This window comes from Neomonachus schauinslandi, chromosome 13, assembly GCF_002201575.2.
Source record: "Neomonachus schauinslandi chromosome 13, ASM220157v2, whole genome shotgun sequence".
NCBI lineage: Eukaryota > Metazoa > Chordata > Mammalia > Carnivora > Phocidae > Neomonachus > Neomonachus schauinslandi.
The window spans coordinates 61,758,276-61,784,236 of record NC_058415.1 but is presented as its reverse complement, the minus strand read 5'-3'; the positions used below and the strand labels follow the sequence as shown (position 1 = coordinate 61,784,236).

The following is a 25,961-nucleotide window of genomic DNA, read 5'->3' as shown; positions in this document are numbered from 1 at the left end:
CCATGAGTACAACAGCTTCTCTGAGTCCTGTGAGTCCTTCTAGCAAATCACTCATAGCCTGAGGATGGTCTTGGGGACCTCGACTCACTTGCTAAACCCAAACCTGCAATGTCAGGATCCCCTCAAGCAAGTGCTTTTTGGTTGCTGGCTTAATTAATATACTTGTTTATTACCTTTCCAGACCAGCAAATTTTACCTTAATCATTATAAAAATTCTTTCTTCTGAGATGGTTCAACTATTTGAATTAACTCCTCCCAAACATAAGAAGAACTCAAAAAGAGTATTTAAAGAGACACAATCATAGTCTAACATTTAAAAATTATTTTTTTTAATTTTTAAAAATTTATTTAAATTCAATTTAGCTAACATATAGTGTATTAGTTTCAGAGGTAGAATTTAGTGATTCATCAGTTGCATATAACACCCAGTGCTCATTACACCAAGTGTCCTCCTTAATGCCCATCACTCAATTACCCAGTTCCCCCACCCACCTTCCCTCCAGCAACCCTCAGTTTTTTTTCCATAGAGTTAAGAGTCTCTTGTGGTTTACCTCCCCGTTTTCATCTTATTTTATTTTTCCTTCCCTTCCCCTATGTTCATCTGTTTTGTTTGTTAAATTCCACGAGTGAAATCATATTAACATTTAAAGATTATTAAAAGAGATGGTGGTTATTCATGGTGAGGTGTAGGGGTGATTATAGGTTCAATTTCCTAAGGAGGAATTCTGAATAAGAAACCCATGCACTGGTTTCAGGGATACATGAATGCCATGAAACTGTCAAATGTATGTATTTCCATTTTGGAGGTTCACAGCTTTCAAGAGAATCACAAAGGGGTCTACCACCCACAAATTAAAACCACCACCATAGGAGATTATCATCATTCTCTCCTGAATCCCCTTTACTCATGGTCAGTCATTCAACCAATATCTTCTAACCATTAGCTCTATCAGTTACTGTACCAAAAGCTTAGTGTACAAAGATTGATAATTCATGGTCACAGCCCTTGAAGAGCTCCAAGGCCTACAGAAGGAGAATACCATAATCCAATGTGGTAATTGCTATATTTAAAAAAATACTGCCATGAGTACTCTCTCAGTTCTAAGACCTTCATCTTCTCCCTGAGCATATATGAAATGAGACCTATATATGAAATGAGACCTAAACACTTGGTCTAACAATTAAGACTTTTACTTTTGGGGTTCAACTTACCACTCACATTACAAATGCAATCTAGGGCCCACATGCTCCTCACCATTATAACAATCATGTCTTTCATGACCATGGTCTTTACACATACTCTCTGCCTAGTTTAAACCACCTCTCATCCTTTAAGACCCTATTCAAACAAGATCTTTTCCATGATAGGCTCTAAACCCTCCCCTACTCTTAAGATAAGTTGGCAGGTCCTTATAATATGTTCCCATAGTCCTCTCTGTATACCTTTAAGATAGAACAAATCTATATATAGTTTGCTGTTAAAGTGTCTCTCATTACACTAAGAAGGGCCAAGTTTTTTTTTAATTTATTTTCCCACCATTGAATCCTGGACTCTTAGTGATCACAAAAATATATGCTAAAACAGTGTTTCCCAAACAGGAGGTCACAAGTATGTTTGGAGAAGGGGAATCTAAGAACTGTGTACAAAATTTTGTTAATGTTTTCATTTAAAAGATAATCTAAAATGAATGATAAAAATGCTGAACCATAAGTAACCACAATCTAAACAAGTACTGTCAGTAGGCTTTCACTGACGCTTCTTCAGTTGTGTTAAAATCTCCTTCAGGCCAAATGTCCTGAGGGCACACTGTACAAGCAAAGCTCTCACAGTAACTGTAACCAACAGTGAAAAATACAGGCAACTAGAATCATCAGAGCATATGACAAGACAGGCATGGTATATCCAAAGCCAACAGTCTAACAGTTAATACCATATATATGATACAAGTATTACATGGATCCTATCTTTGTAGTACAATTGCAAAAGTTCATTGGAAGTAAATGTGGTTGGAAGTATCCAAAGACGTGTTTCCGTTCTCACTTCCAGCATGAGCTAGTGTAGAGAACCATTTAATAAAGACTTCAGTAATGACAGAACGTTAACCTCATCTTCAAATGAACACCACAGCTGACATCTCATTAAATCGGTATTTGAGGGGGGCGCCTGGGTGGCTCAGTCGTTAGGTGTCTGCCTTCGGAAATTGGTATCTGAGGAATGCTTGCTGGCAAGTGTTTTGGTTAGATATGAGGTCTGACTACCCTGAACATGCAAACAAAGCCTGAAGTCATTAATAACACCTTGCACAACATTACTTATGGAGAATGGGTACTTGAAGCTTTTAGTATCACTGAAGTTAAAATACAGAAACAGATTTAAAATGGAATGAGACCTGGCGCCTGGGTGGCTCAGTTGGTTAAGCGACTGCCTTCAGCTCAGGTCATGATCCTGGAGTCCCAGGATCGAGTCCCGCATCGGGCTCCCTGCTCAGCAGGGAGTCTGCTTCTCCCTCTGACCCTCCCCCCTCTCATGTGCTCTCTCTCGCTCTCATTCTCGCTCTCAAATAAATAAATAAAATCTTAAAAAAAAAAAAATGGAATGAGACCTAAGGCTATTTTTTTTCTACTGTGAAACCTAAACATCATCTGTCACACTGAATAATTGTATTAATTTGAAATTTGTTAGTTTTGTAGTTGTCTTTGTATTTAATTTGCAGGCTTGGTTTATAGTTGTAAATGAACCAAAAACAAAAATTTTATATCTAGTTTCATAGCTACACAATTTAAGTAACATGAAAAATACATTCCGTACGTTTCCTTTCAAAGGAGTCATTGCATAAGGCAAGTTTGAGAAAGTCAGGGCTAAAGGGCTTCTCTTAACAAGAGTCTTTCAGTAAGAACAGGTCACTGGACAAATATAAACATTACTTAACATAAAGCTTAACCAGGTAAGGGTTTATTTCTTGAGGGAATTTTAAAATTCTATTTTACCACTTTAAATCAGAGTTGAAACTGAATACAAGATTGCTGTTAAATGTATGAGATGCAGTAATATAGTTTAGGGGAAAAATAAGACAATTTTTTTTTTTTTATTTATTTGAGACAGAGAGAATGAGAGAGAGAGAGCACATGAGAGGGGGGAGGGTCAGAGGCAGAAGCAGGCTCCCTGCGGAGCAGGGAGCCCGATGCGGGACTCGATCCAGGGACTCCAGGATCATGACCTGAGCTGAAGGCAGTCGCCCAACCAACTGAGCCACCCAGGCGCCCCAAATAAGACAATTTAAAAATTCCCATGCATTCATGAACTTTAATTCCCATTTTTTAAAAATTCAAATTTATTTTATTAATAGATAGATCTGACCCCTAGTTATCTCCCTTTCTTAATTAGGTTGTTGTTTCTATTGATTTTTAAATGCATGTACAGGGCAAAATTTCTCCCTAACCAAGATATACAATGATGTCTTCTTCCCACCCCACCCCACAGCATCCTTTAACACCAACCTCGTCAACTTGCCTCTTTCATTTAATTCTGCCATTTTTCACTGAGCGTACCCATATGCTAGATGCTGCACAGGCTGTGGGGTGGAGGAATGAATAAGACAAGCTGGACTGAAGGAGTTCAGCAGGGTGGAAGAGTAAGGCATTAAACAGATCATTAAAACCCAGAGTCTGGAAGAGAATGATCAAAGTGCTTCAACTCTGCCAAGGTAGAAGGGAAGGCAAGAAAAGCTTCACAGGACATCCAAGTCAGAACTTGGAGAATATGTAAATCTGATCAATAGTTGAAGGTGAGAAAGTTGTCCTGACAGGGTTTTCTTAAATGTTTTCTTAAATGTTTCTTCTGTTAAAAACAGAAGCTCATACCACTGTTGGCAAAGATGAAGGCAAAAGTAAGAAGTTGTGACATGGATGGAACTGGAGGGTATTATGTTGAGTGAAATAAGTCAAACAGAGAAAGACATGTATCATATGATCTCACTGATATGAGGAATTCTTAATCGCAGGAAACAAACTGAGGGTTGCTGGAGTGGGGGGTGGGGTGGGAGGGATGGGGTGACTGGGTGATAGACCCTGGGGAGGGTATGTGCTCTGGTAAGCGCTGTGAATTGTGCAAGACTGTTGAATCTCAGATCTGTACCTCTGAAACAAATAATGCAATATATGTTAAGAAAAAAAAGAAGAAGAAGGTAGCGTGAGGGGAAGAATGAAGCGGGGGAAATCGGAGTGGTAGACGAACCATGAGAGACGATGGACTCTGAAAAACAAACAGGGTTCTAGAGGGGAGGGGGGTGGGAGGATGGGTTAGCCTGGTGGTGGGTATTGAGGAGGGCACGTTCTGCATGGGGCACTGGGTGTTATGCACAAACAATGAATCATGGAACACTTCATCTAAAACTAATGATGTAATGTATGGGGATTAACATAAGAATAAAATAAATAAATAAATAAATAAATAAATAAAATTTTAAAAAAGTAAGAAGTTGTAACAAATCCTTTCAGGTACTACGGGCAACCCCATTACAATGTAGTCTATGTCTCTACTCCAGCTCTGCCTTCCCCTCTTCCCACTACTCCCAATGCCACACCCTCTCTCAAGGAGACTTGTCCTCTTCTCCCTGTTTCAGCTCTGGGGAAAGCATATATATGTTCTCTTCCTCTTTTTTAAATATGCTGCAAATCTCTGTAAACAAGGCTAAAACCCTGACCACCAACTGAGTTTTGCTCTTCAAAGCACTCAGTGGTTCTTCTCAACTGCATCCCTTTAGGTTACCTGGCAGCAGTAATGTCAAAGTCAGCTTGTCAAAATACCAAGGACCATACAATGTGAAAGTGAATTCTCTAGTCTAGTCTAGATAACACTGCACTCTCAAATTTAGGGCTTCACAACAAAAATATGGTTTATCCAGACATTTCTCCAGAAAGTCCAAGCACTTAAGAAACATCATTCTGATTCATACAACTCCAACTTGGAAGACCAGGGGCACACCTAAATTCTTAATCACTTGTTTTTCCACAACACCTCCATTTTCTAGTCTCCTGAGCTCCATGGAATTAGTTAGTTGATATAATGTTAAATGGTATCAGAGAAATGTACACTAAGAATAGGCTGCCTAAATGGCAAGATGAGATTTAATAGGGGCAATTAATACAAAGGCTTTCATTTAGGCTCAAAATAAAATAAACTGCACAAGTACAGGATAAAGATTTGCTTAGCAGATTTGGGGAATCTGTTTAACAACAGATTTAGAAGAGTCAACAGCATTGACTGTTAACTGTAGCCATGGTGATGGGGGAGACAGAGTCTCGAGAACTGGGCACAAAATTCCACAAATGTCCAAATAATAAGTAATCAGTAAGTGTTACTTGAACATCAATCTGCCATGTAAGTATGAGTCAGAAAATCAAAGAATGAGATCAACAAAGTTTGATCTGAAAGGTATCCTAGCTGTGGAGACAACTACCTCATTTTATAGATGTAGTGTCAATTTACCTTACTCCAATATTAAATCAAATCATGATGTCAAGATGTGGTAAGTTTTGTTTCATAAAAATCATTTAACTACAGCTCCTCCCTACAATGAATTAACTGCCTCACAGAAGATTATGACTTCTCTGTCATTAGAGATACTTAGCAGGCGCTTAATAACCAATAGTCAGAATTTGTGAAGTAGGGATCTCCTGCACTAAGTAAAAGGTTAATCTAAAATTCTACAATTCTTTTTTTTTTTTTTAAAGTAGGCTCCAAGCCCAGTGTGAGGCCCAGCATGGAGCCCAACATGGGGCTTGAATTCACGGCCCTGCAATCAAGACCTGAGCTGAGATCAAGAGTCGAACACTTAACTGACTGAGCCACCCAAAGGTGTCTCTACAATTCTTTAAAAAGTAAGGTTCTATTATTTTATAAGTTACATCAAATATTAAACATTCATGTTTTCATTTTTTGACTAATTGAACTTAAGTTGACATCTTGAAGGTACAGAAATTATGGCAGTGCATCTCATTTTATAATTGTTCATCTATTTCCTCCATTAAACTGTGAACTTCCTGGGGTCAGGACCTAGGTTAGTATTTTATGAGTACATTATGCATCTCTGCATTCCTAGATCCTGGCACACAGGAAAGGATCCAGTATGTTTCTTGCATAAACATCCCAGGAGTGTCTCTTTAGTATGTGGGTGGTCGCTACCACCAAGGTCCTCAATAAAATGGCCAAGCAAGCAAATTTTCTCTTTTATCCTTTTATCCTTTACTACCTTCATTTTTGAAGACCTTTTCCCATCTCTCAATGCTCTCCTTTCATTTGTCCAAAATTCTCACTTAGGTACCTCCCTTGAGCCCATTTGATATAAGATATCCCATTATACAGAATAACCTCTTCCTCCATATAAATGGAAGGTAATCTGACACTTTTCCAAAATGACAAATGAACATACCCTCTGACCCAGAAGGAATGTAGCCTATAGATATACTTTACATGTGTAAAGTGCCCTACATACATGGCTATTAATTTCCTAAGAGTTTATACCAGATTGTTTCTAATCTTGCCTATGCATCAATAGAACCAGTAAAATAACATGATGGTACCACTATAAAATGGAGGACCATAATATCAAAAAAAAAATTGATGTTTTCTAGGTATTAATGTAGACTGATCCCTAAGATGTATTAAGTGAAAATCTGCATAGTGCAGAACAGTGTATTTGATATAGTAACATCTGCGCTAAAAAGCAAAGGAAGGAAGGAAAGGAGGAGGGAAAATGCACACACACAGATATTACAGTATCTCTCTGGAAAAACAAAGAAATAAGTAACACTGGCTTCCAAGGAAGGGAACTGGGTACCCAGAAGAAAGGGATGGGAGGAGACTTTTCACTATGCACTTATTTATACATTTTGAATTTAGAAAAATATGAGTGTATTAGATCTATTCAAAGTTACAAAAAAATTAAAAATGCCTTTCCATGCTCCATCCCTTTCCCCTATACTATCTTCAAAACTCCAACTCAGGATATTTACTCTATGGAATACAGACACTTCTTGCTGATTTCAAAACTTTAAAGTTCTTTCTGGAAAACAATTTGCCAAGATATAGTAAGAGCCTTTAAAGCCTAGTTCTTTTTTTTTTTTTTTAAGATTTTATTTATTTATTTGTCAGAGAGAGAGAGAGAGAGAGCACAAACAGGGGGAGTGGCAGGCAGAGGGAGACGGAGGCTCCCTGAGCAAGGAGCCCGATGCGGGGCTCGATCCCAGGACCCTGGGATCATGACCTGAGCCGAAGGCAGACACTTAACGACTGAGCCACCCAGGTGTCCCAAAGCCTAGTTCTTTTTAATCCAGTAATTCTACTTCTTAGAATTTAGTCTAAAGGAGTAACAGGAGATAAGAGCAAAGATATTAGCACACAGATGTTTGATACAGTATTTTGTGGTTGAAAACAACCTATATGAATGACAAGGGCAGTGACAAAATAAATTATGATACAATCATAAATGGGATACTATACAGACTTTAAAGCTGATACTTTAGAAGCATTTCTAAGGACAGGGAAATGGTCATACTATTAATACCATATACAATGTGATTACAATTTCATCGCTGTGGGGTGATCGTCTTGTTTTTTTCCACGTCAACAAGTTGAGGGGGTACGTTGGTATACATAACAGATGTACGCACTGTAACTTACCCTAGCCCCTAAAAAGAATGGAGACATTTTTATTTCTGATGGTTAATGCTAAAACAATAACTGAATATCTTATTTTTCCCCAATCTAAACACACTTTTATAGTTTCTCATTATATTTTATGTTGACTAGTGGGTATTACAAGAGTATGGTTAATATAATGGAATTCAGAAACAAAAAGATTTCAGCTCAAATCCTATTTCTGCCAGACAGCCTCTAAGTAATCTTGGGGAAAACTGCTTAACTTTTTTGAGCCTGTTTTCTAAATTTGTAACAATAGCAATCTCAGAAGGTGAGGACTGAGACAACATATACATATATAAAAATACTTAGCACAGTACCTGGCACATAAAATGCTCAACAATTAATTTATGCACTCATTCAACAGGTATTTAATAGCACCGACCACGTGTCAGTCCGTTGTCTATGCTGGACAGAGAATCAGAGCAAACCTTTACACAACCTTAGAAGACAACACGGACACACAATATATAATGTAAACAGTGTGCACATAAAGCAGTGAACATTCCCAGTAGCTATTTCTGTATCTCCCTCCACTCGCAGATACCCATACAGAGTTTTTCAGCAATACGACTTTTTGAACAGGGTTATGCCCAAGAACTTGACTGTAGCAGGATGAGATGTACCTACAAGAAAGTTTATTTTCAGTTCCAACCCAAATTAACAAAGCGTTGGAACACATCCAGTGTGCACATATCCCTAATAAAGAATCATAACTGGGTGGCTCAGTCGGTTAAGTGTCCAACTCTTGATCTCAGCATTGTAAGTTCAAGCTCTGTGTTGGGCTTCATGCTGAGAGTGGAGCCTCCCTTGGGGAAAAAAAAAACCCAAAAACTCATAAAATGTTCATGCTAAGAGGAACCTGATAATTACCTGATCTTAACCTCGTATTTTACAGATGAGGGAACAGAAGTGCCGAAAGAGTTACATCAACATAATCTAGATATATTCTGAAAGCACAGGGAAAAAAAAGATCGTTAGAAAATCTATGGTGATTTCCCCCAAGTAGGATAAGATGAAGGACTCAAGCCTTGCCCTCTGGAGAGCAAGAGTGACTATAGGTGATGTGACTTGGTTGCACAGGTACTGAGGTACAATGATGAACCTAAATGAAAGTGGCAAATCATCCTGGGCTAGAATGAAGTTGAAACAGAACTGCGGTAAGAGAAGGAAGTGGTAACCACCCACCAGCTGCCTTTGAATTAAAGGAAGAGGAGGGTCACACCTGGGCCTGCAAACAGCGAAAGGCCAACTGGAGCCACAGCTGCAGAAACCAGCCGGTAGCACTAAGCAGTTCGTCATTTTTGAAGCACAGAGTAAGGCCTAAACATCTTTTACCAGAGAAGAACGGTGTATGCAACCTGTGTAAGAACAAAGAATACACCTTTAGGAGGACAGAGATACCTCGGATGAGATTCCTGCTCTCGAGGAGCTCACCATGTAACGTGGAGAGCCAACATGTTACGGATAGAGGGTAACGCACACAAAGTCTGAGAGAGCAGAGAGAAGGGAGACTTCTCTCAAAGATGGCGCCTCCCCTGAGGCTTAGAAGACTAAAGAAGAAAGGAAAGTCTTCCCAGGGAGATGCTGTACAAAGATACTGTACATAGTTTCAGGAATAAGAGACTGAAGTAGTTTAGGAAAATGTAAATAGATCATATAAATCATGACATAAACAAAACCAAAAAAAATTAACAAAATTCAGCACCTATTCATGATAAAACACAAAAGTCGCTACATAAAAAAAGTCAGCTTTTCTTAAACCAGCAATAAATAGAAAACAAAAATTCGGGACGCGTGAGTGGCTCACTCAGTTAAGCATCTGCGTTTGGCTCAGGTCATGATCCCAGAGTCCTGGGATCGAGTCCCACATCGGGCTCCTTGCTCAGCAGGGAGCCTCCTTGTCCCTCTGCCTGCCACTCCCCCTGCTTGTGCAGGCTCTTTCTCTCTCTGACAAATAAATAAATAAAAATCTTAAAAAAAAAGGAAAAGAAAACAAAAATTCAAAAATATATCATTTACAAAAGCATCCAAAATCAAATACCTAGAAATAAATCTAATAATATGTAGGACCTGACCTCTAAAGGGGAAGCTTCAAAGCATTACTTATTTGACATAAATTACAAAGGATATAAAATACAATTTATTTATTTATAAATGGAAGAACATGCCAGCCTCCTTACTGGAAAATTCAATACTATATCAATATTCTGCAAAGAGATCTGTAGATTTAAAAAAAATCAAATCAAAATCCTGGGTGTTTGTGTGTGTGTGAATTCACAAGCTGATTCTAAAATCTACATGGAAAAACATCCCAAGAACAACCAAAGCAATATTAGAAAACAATGCTTTTGGAAGACTCACACTATAGGATATCAAGACCCATCATAACATCATAATAATTAAGACAGTGTGGTATTGGCAAAAGAACAAACAGACCAAAGGAAAAGAATAGAGATTCCAGAAATAGATTTTCACATATACAACTACTTGATTTATAACAGTGACACTGCAGTGCACTGGGAAAAGGAAGGTATTACCAACAAATAGTGCTAGATCAACTGGGCATACAGATTTTAAAAATAATAAAATACACACACACACACACACACACAGGAATATTACTCAGCCATAAAAAAGAATGAAATCTTGCCATTTGCAACAATGTATATGGAGCTAGAGAGTATTATGCTAAGTGAAATAAGTCAGAGAAACAAATGCCATATGATTTCACTCACATGTGCAATTTAAAAAAAGTGAGAGAGTGAGGCAAACCAAGAAACAGACTCTTAACTACAGAGAACCAACTATGGTTACCAGAGGGGAGGTGGGGGGGGGAGATGGGCTAGATGGGGGATGGGGGTTTAAGGACTGCACTTGATGTGATGAGCACCAGGTGCTGCATTTAAGTATTGAATAAATTCTAAACCTGAAACTATTATTACACTGTATGTTAACTAACTGGAATTTAAGTAAAACTTGAGAGAAAAAAAATATTACACTATATGTTAACTAATTGGAATTAAAATTAAAACTTAAATAAAGAATAAAAAATACATAGATTTCATCCCATAATGAAAAATCAACTCCAGATGGGCTTTACATCTCAGCATTAAAGTTACGGCAAGAAGCCTTTTACATGAAAACATAGGAAACATTTTCAAGACATTAGGTCGAGAAAGATTAATCAAATAGGATTCAAAAAGCCCTAACCTTTAAGAGAAAATAACGGAAGTTGGACTACATTAAAATACATTAAGTTTGTCAAAAAGACACCATTCTCCTTTACCATTTTTCTATTCATGTCTTTTTCTTTTTTAGATTTATCAAGTATTTGTCTATTTTAGTAATGTGCTTTAAAAGAACCAGTTTGGTGTTTTATAGATCAAATCTATTTTTCTGAAGTTTTTTCTAAATCCTTATCTCCTTTATACACACTTAGTTGTTCCTTCTTCAGGTTGATTTGGATTTAGTTCCTGCTCCAGCTTGAAATCTTGCTTCCAAATTTCCCTTTGGGTACTGCTTTAGCAAAACTCCCACTAGTTTGGATATGTTCATTTCTAAATGTTTTGTAATTACAACTCTAACTTCTTCTTTACCCCAGGGATTAGTCAGAAGAATAATTTTATATTTCCAAGTGAATATATTATTTATTTTGACTTTTTCTTTTAGTTATTGTAAATTTCTAATCTGGGTATTCTTTGTAGACTTTCATATCATCAATTTCCTGAAAAAAGAAGTATTTTAAAAGAATACTGTTCATGATTACAAAATTGGAATGCATTAGATCCTCATTATTATGTTATTCAAGTATTCTTTTCTTCATCTATAGTGAATTTATCAACTTCTTCTTGTATTTTTAACAATTCTGGCCTTATATATTTCGACACTATTATTGCATAAAGATTCATGACATGTCTTGAGAGACAGTACTTCATCAATATAAAATATACCTCTTTCTTCCTTTTAATGCTTTTGTAGCTTGAATCTTGTTGGGTATTAATCTTACTGTATTTACCTTTTTTGGGTCAAATTTGCCTTTTTCTAATCTACTGTTTTCAACATCTTCACGTGATTTTAGGTGTCTTTTGAAAAAAAAAAAAATAGCTAAGTTTGAAGGCCTCTGTGTACATATTAATCCAACCTAAGAATCTGACTTTTCAACAGGGAAATTCAACTCTTCATTTTTATTAAGCATTCATGGACAACTAACTGCCATACATTTACCACTATTTTTTTAACTTAGGTTTTATTTTTATTTAAGTTATGTATGTATAGAGTTTAAGGTGTCAAATAGTTCTACAAGACTGTACCCCACCCAACAAAAGAAGATAGCAGCTCCCCAACACCCAGCCCTTCCTATTTCCCGCTCCACAGAAGCAATCACACTTTCTATACTTAACTGAGTCTCTTCAGAACAAAAACTTACTGAATTTAGCTAAAAGAGGGATGGAAGAGACACTGTGGGAAATTTCAGAAACTTGATGAACCACACATAGTTACACAAGTTTTAATTTCTTGACTTCCCTAGCCTGAAATGTTCATTTTCCTTGTCAAACAAAGTATCAAAGCAAGCAGTTCAATTCTAAGTGCAGTCTCCTAGAGGAATATGGCTAAATTAAACCAAGCAAGGACAGAAAAGACCAGCCAAATGGAGGGACTTGTATAATATTTTACAATATTCATGTTTTTATAATATTTTATAATATTTCTAACCATTAAATCCATGACCTCTTTTGGGGCATGAGGATGTGAGTATCTAATGTTGTCTGAGCTCCTTTCAGAAGAACCAACCAAATAAATTTTTCAGACATCATGATACAAACATCCAGAGGCTTGAGAATATGGGTTTCAAATTGCTGTTAGCATTGATGCTACCTAGCATTTTGGTTACTGAAGAAGACCTCTAGTAGGGGGTTGGTTATTAAAAGATAAGGGTCGGGGCGCCTGGGTGGCTCAGTCGTTAAGCATCTGCCTCCAGCTCAGGTCGTGATCCCAGGGTCCTGGGATCGAGCCCCACATCGGGCTCCCTGCTCAGCGGGAAGCCTGCTTCTCCCTCTCCCACTCTCCCTGCTTGTGTTCCCTCTCTCGCTGTGTGTCTGTCAAATAAATAAAATCTTTAAAAAATAAAAAATAAAAATAAAAAGATAAGGATCTGCCAGGGCTTGATGTTATTTAGTCTTCAGAGAATTGAAGATAACAACATAGAATTATGCTGTATAGAATTACGCAGCATATATATAGAATTGATGACATCTATATAGAAGTCAATAATTACTAGGCCCTAGCTATGGTTTAGAATGGTTCATAGGTGATTGTACCCATTTGCTCCATGAGACTTTTTCTCCAGTTCCAGGATCTCTAAGCTAAATTAGATGCAAACACCCAACTGCTTAGAACAGCTATTTCCTTAGAGTATACCATCTGTTTGCAATGCCCAGCTAATTCTGAGTCTGTTGCTCCTTGAAGACTACCCCCTACGGTTTTTGCCTGACTCCTAAATTCAAATTTATTGAAACTCCTCCCTCCTTCCCCTTTTCCCATCATAAGGCAAGGGAAGGCTAGAACTGACAAAACTTAAATGATCAATGAGAAAGGGTGGAATGTCCCTAGCTAAAAGAATATGTGGCCATGTTTTTTTGTTTTGTTTTGTTTTTAGGATTTTATTTATTTATTTGACAGAGAGAGACACAGTGAGAGAGGGAACACAAGCAGGGGGAGTGGGAGAGGGAGAAGCAGGCCTCCCGCCGAGCAGGGAGCCTGATGCGGGGCTTGATCCCAGGACCCTGGGATCATGACCTGAGCCGAAGGCAGTTGCTTAACCAACTGAGCCACCCAGGCAGCCCTGTTTTTTTGTTTTTTGGGTTTTTTTTTTTTAAAGAATTAAGTGGAAGAAACAATTGTGATCTTGGAAGAAAGACTACATGAGGGCAGAGAGACCCAAGCTTATAAATGCATTATAAATAAAGTTAAAATTTACCATGGGAAAGGTGAAGGGAAAAAAAGTAGAGCATTTGTTCACAGGAAAGTGATCTACAGTGATAACTGTGTTAATTGGCTTGTTTGTTGGTGATTAGGGAATTTCAAATTTGCAATGCACAACTATCCTTTGTAAAAAAAAAAAAAAAAGGAGAAAGAAAAAGAAAAGAAAAAGTCATGCCAGATGTGTGGTTCTCAATCCTTGAAGAATGTCAAAGAAAGGGCCTAGAATGTATATCCCAGAGGTGCTGGACCCTGGTTGTTTTATTTCCTTTGGCTATAGCAAGTACTGCTGGTTTGTCTATATTTAGAGAGATCAGTGACAGACACACATCTGGGATTAGGAGATATTATAATGTTTTTCAATTATCCTCCACCAACTTTTTATTATCAAGATTTTCAAACATTCAGTTTTTCTGAACACCTATATGCCCACCACCTAAATTCTGTAGTTGTTACTATTTTGCTATATTGATTTTTATCATTATTTATCCATCTATGTATCCATCTGTTGAGGGTCTGATTTGACAGCATTTAAAGAGATCTTCCATAAATTTAGGAAATTAAAAAAAAATCATTCTCCCTATTGGAGACTTGGGAAGGAAAAGGGATGCTAAGTGAAGTTCTAAGTGAGGAAGATGCTGAATTCCTGTTTAGTCATTAGCTGAATTATTATCCTGAAATTATCCTGATTATCCTGAAATACCACCTACCTTCTAAGCCCCAGTTTCCTCATCTGTAAAATAAAGTGAGACAAAATGATAATCCTGATCCCCTTAGTTATGATCCTTTCTAGAAGCCTAGAAACTCTATGTTTCTATGAAAAACAATTTTCTTAATAACAGCCATTTACTTTGTGTTTTCTACGTGGCAGGAAGTACGCTATAATCTCATTTAATCTTCACAGGTCCCTTAAAATTTTTGAGATACCACATTCATGAATACTACCAATTTTTTTTAGTATCACGTAGCCACTCTGTCCTATTTCCAGTTGCACTTCCCCTTCACATTTTCAGTACTTTTTACTAGCATCAATTTTGTACTGCTTTGGTGGAACTGGCTAGAACCAGCAAACAGAAATTATCTTTGCTCACTGAGAAACACAAGCAAACTCTAGTCCCTGATTTGTAATTTTTTTTCCAAACGTAAAATGAGATAAAACAGCTAAAACTACTTTAACTTGTTTATTTTGGTAAAATAATTACATATAATTATTGTTGAAGAAAATCTACAATACACAATCTTGGTGTTTTTATCTAAATCTGTTGCACACTGAATAACAAAATTAAAATGTCAGTTTTTCAATTGGAGAAAGTACTCAAATCAACAGCCATGTGCTAAACAAAGAGACTCAATTAGAGCACATTATGGTTCATTTGGGAATGAATACATCAAGGAAAAAATAAAGAACAAAGACCATACATATATTGTCGTGTTTGTATAAATGAAAAGCCATAGTTAGTGACTTTCTATCTCTACATTCCTCTTCATGCTTAACTATCTCCTCCATTTTCGTTACTCTCAAATATATATTAGTTCTCACTTCTAAAAGAAAAAGCCACTTGTTTTTGCTTTTTTCCATGGGAGCTATTTGTATTTCAATGCATATTTAAAGATCTTATATTGTAGAAATGTAACAGGATGCCCGCACAAGGTGTCCTAGAACTATAAATACACACTATTATGTAATCAGTGAGGTTCACACCTAGGAAATCTGGATGGAATGGTTATCCTGAAGCAAATGAACAAAAATAAGGAGGTTCAGCCCTATTGATTAGAACAAGGAAACACTGGAACTGCAGAATAAGAAAGGAAAGTGAATCTACTCAAGTCATGGAGAGTGATAAACCCAAACTCTTCACTTGATTTCCCACGCCCCTTTTACAAAGACTTCTATAATTGATTCTGCTCAAGAGCAGGAAGAAACTTGTTTTTCCAATGAAATCGGCATGTCTCTAATCAAAGAATATCCTTCATGGTCACATACAAAGATTCGTATCTTTGATATGAATATTGGGGTTACCATGCAACCTACATGTGTAGGGACACACTCTCTGAGTAAGTGTGGTCTCTCCAAAAGGAAGTCATCGTTCCCAACATCCATCACCCAGAAAGGAGGCAGCTCTTCAAACAGGAAACCCAAGTGAAGACACTCTCTGGACCTTGCTGTTTTGGCCCTGTTTGAAGAAAGATAAATGCCTGGCTCTATTCACTTCTGGTGGCAGCACTCAGATGATGTCTGCCAAATGGAGACAGGCCAAAAGATAAGGACATGAGGAAAATGTTTTCGTAAGCCAGCTTGAACAGTTTCATGTTGCTTTCTCTATTCATTGTCCTCCAGCTTTTAGCAAAGCTTGACTTAAACGCTGCAGCCTTACATCAGCTGTTCCACTGGCATTACGGTAAGACTAGTGTGTCCATACTTGGATCACAGCGTTTGCATGAAGAAGAAAAATGGTAGCATGCTCCTCAATACATGTTGAAGAGGAAAAATGAGAAGGAGAATCAGGGCTGAGGTCCAGCAACCCCTTACCACTTAGAGATTCTCCCTGCATTGCATCTTTGTGTCTGGGGCTCCTTATTATTAAGGAAGGTGGCAGCGTCCCATAAATGCTCAGTAATAGACAACGAGATGCAAACTATCAGGTTCCCTTATTGCTCTCACTGCTAGAAAACTCAGAGCTGACTATTGTGTTCAACTACAAAAGCTTTCCTCAGCTAAAAGTTATGGATAATTGTTCTTTCTTTTCCCCTTTTATTTATTGGTTCTTATCTTTCTGATCATTAGTTCTGGTTTTACTGCATATGTTTTTATTTCAAGTTTCCTAAATCCTTTTCTGGAAAACAGCCAGAGTACACAAGCCAATCAGCGAATAAATTTTTCCCATATGAGAAAGTTACAAAATAGTGCTCATCTCAAAGCTATGAATGCTAGGGAGGTTGAGAACCTATGTTGGCCTCTCTTCTACCTCATCCAGGAACCAGAGCAGATTCCCAAAGGTCAAAAGAGAGCCTGAAGGCTAATGTCAGTACAAACAGAAGATCACAAATAATTCTGAATACATACTTCTTTGGTGTTGTAGGGGGTAAAGGGAACAAAGCATGGATCTGTAACTCAGGACAGAAGAATATCTCAGTGAATGGAGCAAGGCCCCAGATCTAAGCTAGGAGTTCAGGGTCAAAATAAATACTCCACTTAAGGTGGCTTTTTAGGGCACCAGAATTAAAAAGAGAGTGAGAATGAGGTGGAAGGCAAATGTTGACAATTGCCTCTTTGCCTAAGATTCTCTCCCATTTCCAACCATGTTCCAGTCTAACATCTTTGCTGCCTGCTCCCCTTGGCTATGCTACCTACACCTCAAACTCAACATGTTCAAGCCAGATTTCATTTCCCCTCAATCTTTCTTTCAGCTAATTTATTACTAGTTAAAGGCATTATCCGGTGTAAAAATCCTGGTCATTCTTTTTTGATTTCATGCAGTCCTTAATTTTTGTACTTCAACTTTCTACAACTAAGACCTACTGCCATTCAACAAACATTTACTGAGAGCCTATGATGCACCAGGTACTTTCTATGCACTTTACACTGGTGAACAAAACAAAAATATCCATTGTCATAGAGCTTATATTCTAGTAGCAAGAAGGAGACAACAGACATAGTAAAATAAGTAAATATGGGTAAGTAAATAAAGGATTTCAGAAGGTAGTAAATGTTACAAAAAAGAAAAAGCAGAGTAAGATAATGGCAATTTTAAAAAGGGTGGTCAGGGTAAGCCTCATTGAGAAAAAGGTAACATTTGAGCAAAGATATGGAAGAGGTGAGGGAGGAGGCTGTGCAGGTATGGAGGCAAAGTGACAGCCATGCAAAAGCCCTACTACCAGCTCCTCCGATTTCTTTGAAATGTCATAGAGCCACCCTTCCCATTCCCAATGCCATCATCAAATTCCAAAATCTCCTAGGTAGTCACCTGGCTCCATTTCCTGTGTGGTGCACTCAGACATTCATTTTGCACATCAAAACCATTCACCTGATTTTCAAGTCCCATAATTCTTTGAAGCCACCCTTTACATCACGAACTTCTATTCCTCCCCCTTAATATTCTTGAAACTTAGCATGCTCCTTCTCCATATGCATCATCTTCCCCTGCCTAGGAGAGCTTTCTCTCTGCCCCTCATCCACTCTAAACTCTAACCATCCCACAAGGCAGGAGATCAATTCCTACCACTTCTATAAAGCAGTGCCTGTGGTTGCTATTATTGAATCTGTATTTATCATATTTCCCAAGCATCCTATTTCTTGAAAGCAAGTCAGCCTCTTTCTCTACTTCCCATTGTGTTGGTCATTACTAAATATTCATTAAGATTAAGTGAGCTATTTCTTCTACAAAACTGAAGCTCTTTGCCAACTTAAAAACACTTTTTTTAGAAGATTTTATTTATTTATTTATTTATTTGAGAGGGAGAGAGCATGAGCAAGGTGAGGGGCAAGGGGAGAAGCAGGCTCCCCACTGAGCAGGGAACCCGACGTGGGGCTCGATCCAGGACTCCAGGATCATGACCTGAGCTGAAAGCAGATGCTTAATCAACTGAGCCACCCAGGCACCCCTTAAAAACACTTTTATTAGCAGGGTGTGCCTGGGTGGCTCAGTGAGTTAAGTGTCTGTCGTCAGCTCAGGTCATGATCCCGAGGTCCTGGGATGAAGCCCCGCATCGGACTCCCTGCTCAGAGGGGAGTCTACTTGTCTCTCTCCCTCTCCTTCTGCCGCTCCCTACCATTTGTGCGCTCACTTGCTCTCTCTCACTTCCTCTCTCTCAAGTAAATAAATAAAATCTTAAAAAAAAACCACTTTTATTAGCTTTGATAAACTACTGAAAGAGACAGAATGATTAAAAAATGGTTTTATCATATTAAAAAAATGCATGGGGGGTCGAACAAGCCAAAGTGTTCATGATGGACAGTGATAGCTTTTTTCTTTTCTCAATTCAAATTTTCAGCTACTTTCAGGTCTGAGCTCATGTTACTTTGAAAAGCAAAGAGTTTGCTATGAAAATATATAAATCAATATAAACAGTGAGTGATCAACTATCATTAGACTCATCAGAGAGATTCAAATTACCTAAAAATATAATCCAAAGACTGCAAGCATCTGAGTAACTTGCAGTTGTGAAGAGGCAAACTATAATTAAGACAAGCTGAAGCAAATTCTCATGGTTAAAAAAAAAGAAGAAGAAAAATCCTTCCTGATGGTGACCAAAACAAGGTATTTACTGTATATGAAAGTAGCATGATGTACAGGAAAGAGTACACCCTCTGAAATGCTCAAGTGCAAGTTCCACCATTTATTAACATCATGACCTCAGTTTCCTGGTCTGTAAAATGGAAACACAGGAGCTCTTCTTTTTACAAACTTTCATAGATAACAAACTAGGTTCCAATCTGAGCAAAAATCCTGTTAACTCTGCCTACCCAAGCACAATCATTTGAACCTTGGTGGTTACACTACTGTTAGTCTACAGACCTCTATTCTATCTGAAGCAGTGTCTTTTTTAATAAATATATTAATGATTAAAAGATGAAAGAATATTAACGTCTTTGGATAACATCTAAGAGAGCTGAAAAGAATCTTGGGTTGGAACCAATGTCATCAAACCTACAGTTACCTCTTGAGCACTGGTCACCTGGACCTAGTAACAAATGGACTTTAAAAAAATCTTTTGGAATGGGGCACCTGGGTGATGCAGTCAGTTGAGAATCAAGTCTTGGTTTCAGTTCAGGTCGTGATCTGCATCCAGGTCATGAGATGGAGCCCCACGATGGGCTCCACGCTCAGTGAGGATTCTGTTTGGGATTCTCTCTCTCTCCCCCTCTGCCCCTCCTGCTTGTGCTCTCTCACATGCTCTCTCTCCCTAAAATAAATACATCTTTTAAAAAATCTTTTGGAAATTAACTGGTACATAAGAAGATTTTGTGCTATTATACAACTACCATCCAGGGTTGGTTATGAGAATTAAATGACATAAGGCAGATAGAATCCTGGCACATTCCTTTTTTTTTTAAGAATGAATTTTTTGTTTGTTTGTTTATTTATTTATTTATTGAGAACACGAAGCAGGGGTAGTGGCAGAGGGGGAGGGAGAGAGAATCCCAAGCAGACTCCGCACCGAGTGTGGAGCCCTACACGGCACTCCTGTTCCATCTCACAACCCGGACATCATGACCTGAGCCCAAACCAAGAGTCGAGGCTTAAACCACTGAGCCACCCAAGCGCCCCTGGCATATTCTTATAATATATTCTTTTCAGATTGATAAAATGGTACATGGACCACTGAATCTTCAAGAAATGTCAAAGCAACTTGTGTGTATCCCCTCCAAGTCATATTTTTTTTAAGTTAGAAATCATTCTTTATAATGTGTATTCTCTTGGAATGCCAAAATAAGAGTAGCTTTACAAAAGGCCAGATCTGATCTATAAAACTGGACCCATACAAATTGAATCCAGACTTACTCCACTCTCACTCTTCATAGTGTTTGAGAAAGTGTTTTTCTAAGGCAAAAAGCCTACAAATCAACCAATCATAAGTCCATATCAAAAAAAAGGTAACCATAAGAAACCTACCTGCATTATCTGGGCCAAAACTGTACAGCTAATACTGGATCTATTTCAAAGTAGCAACAAATCTTAAAGTTTATAAATAATGCTTGGATTTGATATTGAGGAAACTCAGTTAAGAAAGGCATTAATTATCCTAAGTATTGGAGTTAGGCTGGGTCAAGATAGACCATAATTTTAAAGAAAATTCCGAAAGTTTTCTCAAGCCAATTCTATGGGACAAAGCATGCAAACCCCTGAGAAACATGCCAGCATCTGCCCTCAATTCCAGAAGCAGGAAGCAAAGATGTGACCCAATCACATGATAATAAAGCACAGTCCATCTGTTCAGAGAACTTGCATCACGTAAGCCACGACCGAGAAAGAACAGCAAAAGGCAGGCAGTTTGTTGACATGTGCAGAGGGCTCTGTGGTTTGAAGAGACATGTTCTCACATTTCAAAAGGGCCATCCATAAAATAATGGCATTTTCAAAACCCAGGTCATTAGAAATGAACATATTTGATGCACTACAAAGGTACTACCAGAATGGTGCTGAGTTCAGATTAACTGTTTCAACAGGCTTAGAAGAACCTTTCAGCAAAGGTCTTCTCCATATAAGCAGCCCTCCCCAGAGGAACAGATTTATCTCCCTCTTGATTACTTTGATCATGTCAGTTCCCTATTTAATTTCAATAACTAAGGAGAGCATCTAAAATTCTAAACCTAGACCATGGAACTGCAAGGCCTTTCAATTACATCCATTTTAATTAAACCCCAAACAGTTTCACCATCTTTTAAACTACTAAAGCCTACTCTTCTCAGTCAATAAGCTCTACACCTGGGCTTTTTATCAACAATATAAAAATGATATTGACATTCTCTTGAGGACCTTTCAACCACCACCACCACCTCTCCGCATCCACAGTCCATCAGAAGTCACTTTTCATAAGTTCTGTGAAATTCAAGATAACTTCACTTAGGTAAGTCACTCCATTAACCCTGCCCTCCCCCCCTCCAAGTCCTTCATATTCTTTAAAGCACAGATTTGGAATGAGATAATCTAAATTCTTGTCTTAGTTCTGCCTGACCCTGAGAAATTCACCTAACCTCTGATGTCATTTTTTTCCCTTGTCAACTGAAGTGACTTAGAACTTTCACCAATCGAATGCCTACCCCTGGTGGGCAGCCCATAATATTATCTTCCCTTATTCATCCCACTTAGATTACCTTTTTATTTTGTTTCCAGTCACATATTGCAGAGTTTTCAGAATTGGGGGAAAGAAATAGTGGGTAATACATCCAATCCAAACTCCACAGTGTAGAATAATGAACTTAACTCTAAAGAGGAACTTGCCATCCAGTCAATAAGTTTTGGTTCTGCCCTAGAGTAGGCCCCAGGACAGCCTTACCACTCATCAAATCCCCCCTCTCTGCCTATTTAAATTCGAGCTACCCTTCAAAGTCAGCTTAAGTCCTAAAGTGTCTAGAAAGCCTCCCCCAATCACATCAGCCTACATTAATCATGTCCCTTTTTGAATGCTGATGCCTCTCTGTAGGGGTGATATTAAAATATTTAACCACTGGCTCCACAATGGTACCAAATGATCAGAAAGGATATCTGATCAATCAAAACACACGTGGTCCAGTGGAAATTGCTGGACGAACACCAGCCCTACCTATTACTATCAATACAAAATAGCAATCTCAAACTCCAATACAACTTTCTCATTTGGTCTTCAAGATCTCATGAATTAGGAAAAGTAGGTACCATCTAGATTTTCTGCATAACTAGAGGTGAGGTTGGGACTAATAACCAAATCTAATAACCAACTGCTTTTTTCATCACATTACACAATTTTCCCATATTATATACACAGAATTGTCAATTAATATTGCATAAACTGTACTTATATAAAACAGTAGAAATACTAAAGGAATGCTCAAATGGAATTCATTTAATCAACAAACATGTAAGTGGAACAGAATATAAAACACAGTGCTAGGTTCTGAGAGCATAAAGGAAAGAAAAGACATACCTTTGCCCTCTGGGGACCTATAACACATTCAAAAGTATAGATAAATGACAGTGCAAGATGGTAGAAATAAACAACACAAACTGAAACCCTAAGTGCTATACAGTTCGGGGAAATAAGGAATTTAGGAACTAAACCAGTACATGAAGCCAGAACTGAGAACTTCTCTCCTCATACTCCCAAAAGGGGCAAAATTAAGTATGTAGTTAAAAGGCTAAAAAAAATCAGGAGTCCGTGGAAAAACAGAAATTGCTGGAATTGAGGGTTTACAGTAGCAGCAAGAAGTGAGATCTTTGGTTGAATACTAGAGATGGCTCTAATCATAAGCCTCAAGTGCTGCTCTAAGTGCTGAATACAAATGGAAAATCTTGTAAACCCTTTGTGAGGGTGGCTGAGGAAGATTAGGTTGGCAGTAGCCTACAGAAAAGTCTAGATGAGAGAAACTGGAAAGCAACTAGATTCAAGGGATAACAGGCAGGACTAAATTGATGGCTGCATACAAAGAAAGGAAGAGACATTCAAGAGGCATTGATATAAAGAAGAGTTGGGTTCTAGGCATGTTTTCAAAGAAAAAACTTACATGATGGCAGAAAGGAAACTGGATTCTCACATGGGATATATATGTAGACAAACTGGTACGGTACGGTACGAATCTGTGTATTAGGGACAGGGAACCAATTTCCCTAGAGAAATCAATGTTAGAAAGAGGAGAAGCTGGGCAGAGAAATACAAAACTGATACCCAGACAATAAGGAACAACTGCAAGGTCTTAAAAAAGAAGCCAAATTATAAATTTAAAAGTGCATGTGAGCTTCTTCAGAATGTATGAAAGATCAACATCAACATAACAAACAAGCGTGGGCAGACCAGTTGAGGTAGTCTAGACTTAAGAATAATAGCACCTGGATCAGCTGTGTATTGTATGCATGCCAGTGTAGTCTATAAGCTTCTCCCCAGCAGGGACTGAGCAATGTTCCATACATCAGTTAAGTCTAATACTGTTACTTGAATACACGAACACTTAGTGTGACTGGCTAAGTGGAAAAGAGTTAACTATGCCATTACAGTTAGGAGTGGCGTAGAAATGTTACTTTTGCTTGATACATAACTACTGATTCTCTCACCTGTCCACGTATTTACCTTGCCCCCACGCCTTAGGCCAATGTCAAAAATCCAGTTTCCTCTACTGTAGGCCCAATATGAAGGGACTCCAGGAATGTACTAGGAGTCAGGAGGAAGCCAAACTGATTTTCATATTGTGAGGGTAAAATAAAAAAATGAATAATAAAGACCAATTGCTCATTGGTGGACTGAACAGAAATATGGGTTGTGCCAGACTGAGGTGTGTATACACACACACACTTTAATATATAGGTTTTGGAAACACTGAACTCTGGGCGCAAATCCTAACTCCTGTCCTTAGTAACTGAGTACTTAATCTGTTCTAAACTCAGTTTTCTCATCTATATATGGGGCAAATGCCACTAACCCTGAGGGTTTCATCGTGAGCATTTGATAATGTACTTTGGTGTACTTTATGCATCTACATCATAGTAAGCTCTTAACAGACAGTAGATACTGGCACTCTCACTCTTGAGGTTTTTGGTTTTTAAAACATTTGGTATTCAATTTTAGAGACAGAAATGTACTTTCACTGTAATTTAGTTTCTAACACTAAGGATCTATATTTCAGTTTCTAGTATTTTAGTCTGGATTTAGTTAACAGTTTTTCACTGTTCTTTCCACGGAGATTGGTCATGACCACGTACCCCATCCTGATTTAGTATTTTGGAAAACGGAGCAAACATTCTCCCTTGAAAACCAACTACACAGAGACTACTGATTCAAACTACTCTCACTCAAGAAAAGGAACACTAGCGATATTCCTTCGAGGAAATAAAAGCGTTTGATCAATTCAGAGTCATTCCCATTCAAACATTCCAAACCCCGCAGAGTGAGCAAACGTTCAAGTTTCTACTACGAAAACAATCTGTAGCCTTCTGGTTACTGGATTCACTTCAACACTTCCCAGACGCACCAAAGAAGAAACATTCCGCACATCTTCGTGCCTCCTCCTCACACAAAGCTTCGCGGCTCCCCTTCCAAAGCCACCCCTGGCTGGAGAAGCAGCCCCTCTCGGCGGGGTCAGGCCGGCGCCCACAGCCAGGGCGGCCCTGTGACCCGGGGGTCTCCACCACACGTCGCCCGCTCCCACCGCCCGGCAGGCTCAGAGTTCCTAACCCGCCCGGGAAGCCTCTGGCGACCCCAACCCCGCCCCGGGCCCCGGGAGCCTCGGGCACCCTCCCGCTCCGGGTGGGGTGCCCAGACAACGCTACACGGCGCCCCAGCTCCGCCAGGCCCGGCCAGCCGCACACCCCCTGGCCCTCGGTCCGCGCCCCCTCGCTCCCCAGAAAGCAGCCCGGCCCTCGGCTCGCTCCGCCCGATGCCACCTCCCCCGGGGGAACCCGGAGCAGGGGCCGCTGCCGGCTGCAGACCACGTCCACCAGCGCTCGGACACACGCCCACGCCCCGCCCGCGCTCCCCGCCCGCGATTTGCGTGGCGGCCGCCAGGCCAGGCCAGCCCGGCCCCGGGCCGGCGCCGCCACCTGCGCCCCCGGCCCCGCGCCATGTTTGAGAAAGAGAGGGAGCGAGCCAGAGGCCGGGCCCGGCCCGCGCGCGCCCCGCAGCCGCCCGCCAGCCCTGCCGCGCCGCCGCTCACCCGTCGTCCCCGGGACCAGCGTCGCCGCCGCCGCCAACACGAGGAGGAGCAGCCGGGGACGCGGAGCAGCGGCCGCCGCCTCCATAGTCCCGCCGCCACCGCCTGTGGCTCGGTCCGGCCCGGCCGCCGCCTCGCCTCAGCAAGCCTCGCCTCGCCCCACCTCCCGCCGCCGCGGCGGCCTCGCTCCGGCCCTTTGTAACTGCTCGGGGGCTGCGCGTCCATTGGCTGCCGGGCTCCCGCCGGCCCCGCCTCCCGGCTGTCGGCGAGCGGCCGAGCGGGACCCAGCCCGGAGCCCCGCCTACAGGCCCGCTGGACAGCCAATCCGCAGCTGCGGGCGCCGGCCTCTGGACACGCCCCCAGACTCCCCAGGGGCCGTGCTGCCAGACCCCTGCCCCAGCCAGAGCCGCTCCGCGCTAGGAGGAGGCCGGGTCAGGTCAGGGTCTAGCGCGCCCCGACCCGGCCTAGCCTTCGGCCCGGGAGGGCTAGGGTTACGCGAGGGGTGTGTCTGGGTGTGAGTCGCTTTCGGAAAAAGGCTGTGGCCGCTCTACGCTCTTTTCTTTAGCCTTCTCCAAGCACCTAAGATCTAGTACTGACCCCAATCCCAACCCGACCCCCATTCACAGCCCTGCACCACCAATCCCCAACACGTTCACCCAGATCCGCGGCATCGTCACGCAGGCTTCAACTTCCACTTCCCAGATCCACGCCTCAACTTTGAACATTTCCCCCAAATCTTTCCTCAGTGCCTTCCATATAAGACTCACGTCTTCTGTTTCCTCCCGCTGTCAGTGTCTAACCCCAACCAAATTCCAGGCCCTGAAAGTCCTGAAATCCTGGCCTCAGACTTCAATCAGATCCTGAGCTCCGACACGCCTCCCCCTCCCGGAATAGCCTCTCTCCCTCCGGAACAAGGAGCAGACCCAGAAAGGGGCTCCACAC

At 40.1% G+C, this 25,961-nt stretch overlaps 1 protein-coding gene across 2 annotated transcripts in view; it reads right to left on the bottom strand.

Moving 5' to 3' along the window:
• TGFBR1 (transforming growth factor beta receptor 1) overlaps nucleotides 1-25,170 on the bottom strand; it is a 51,821-nt gene extending 26,651 nt beyond the window's left edge. For both annotated transcript variants that reach the window (XM_021691624.2, XM_044920374.1), the window contains exon 1: nucleotides 25,023-25,170. In XM_021691624.2, the coding sequence (XP_021547299.1) occupies nucleotides 25,023-25,107 (85 nt within the window). In that variant the 5' untranslated portion in view covers nucleotides 25,108-25,170. The remainder of the gene's footprint in view (nucleotides 1-25,022) is intronic.
• Nucleotides 25,171-25,961: the final 791 nt, after the last annotated feature.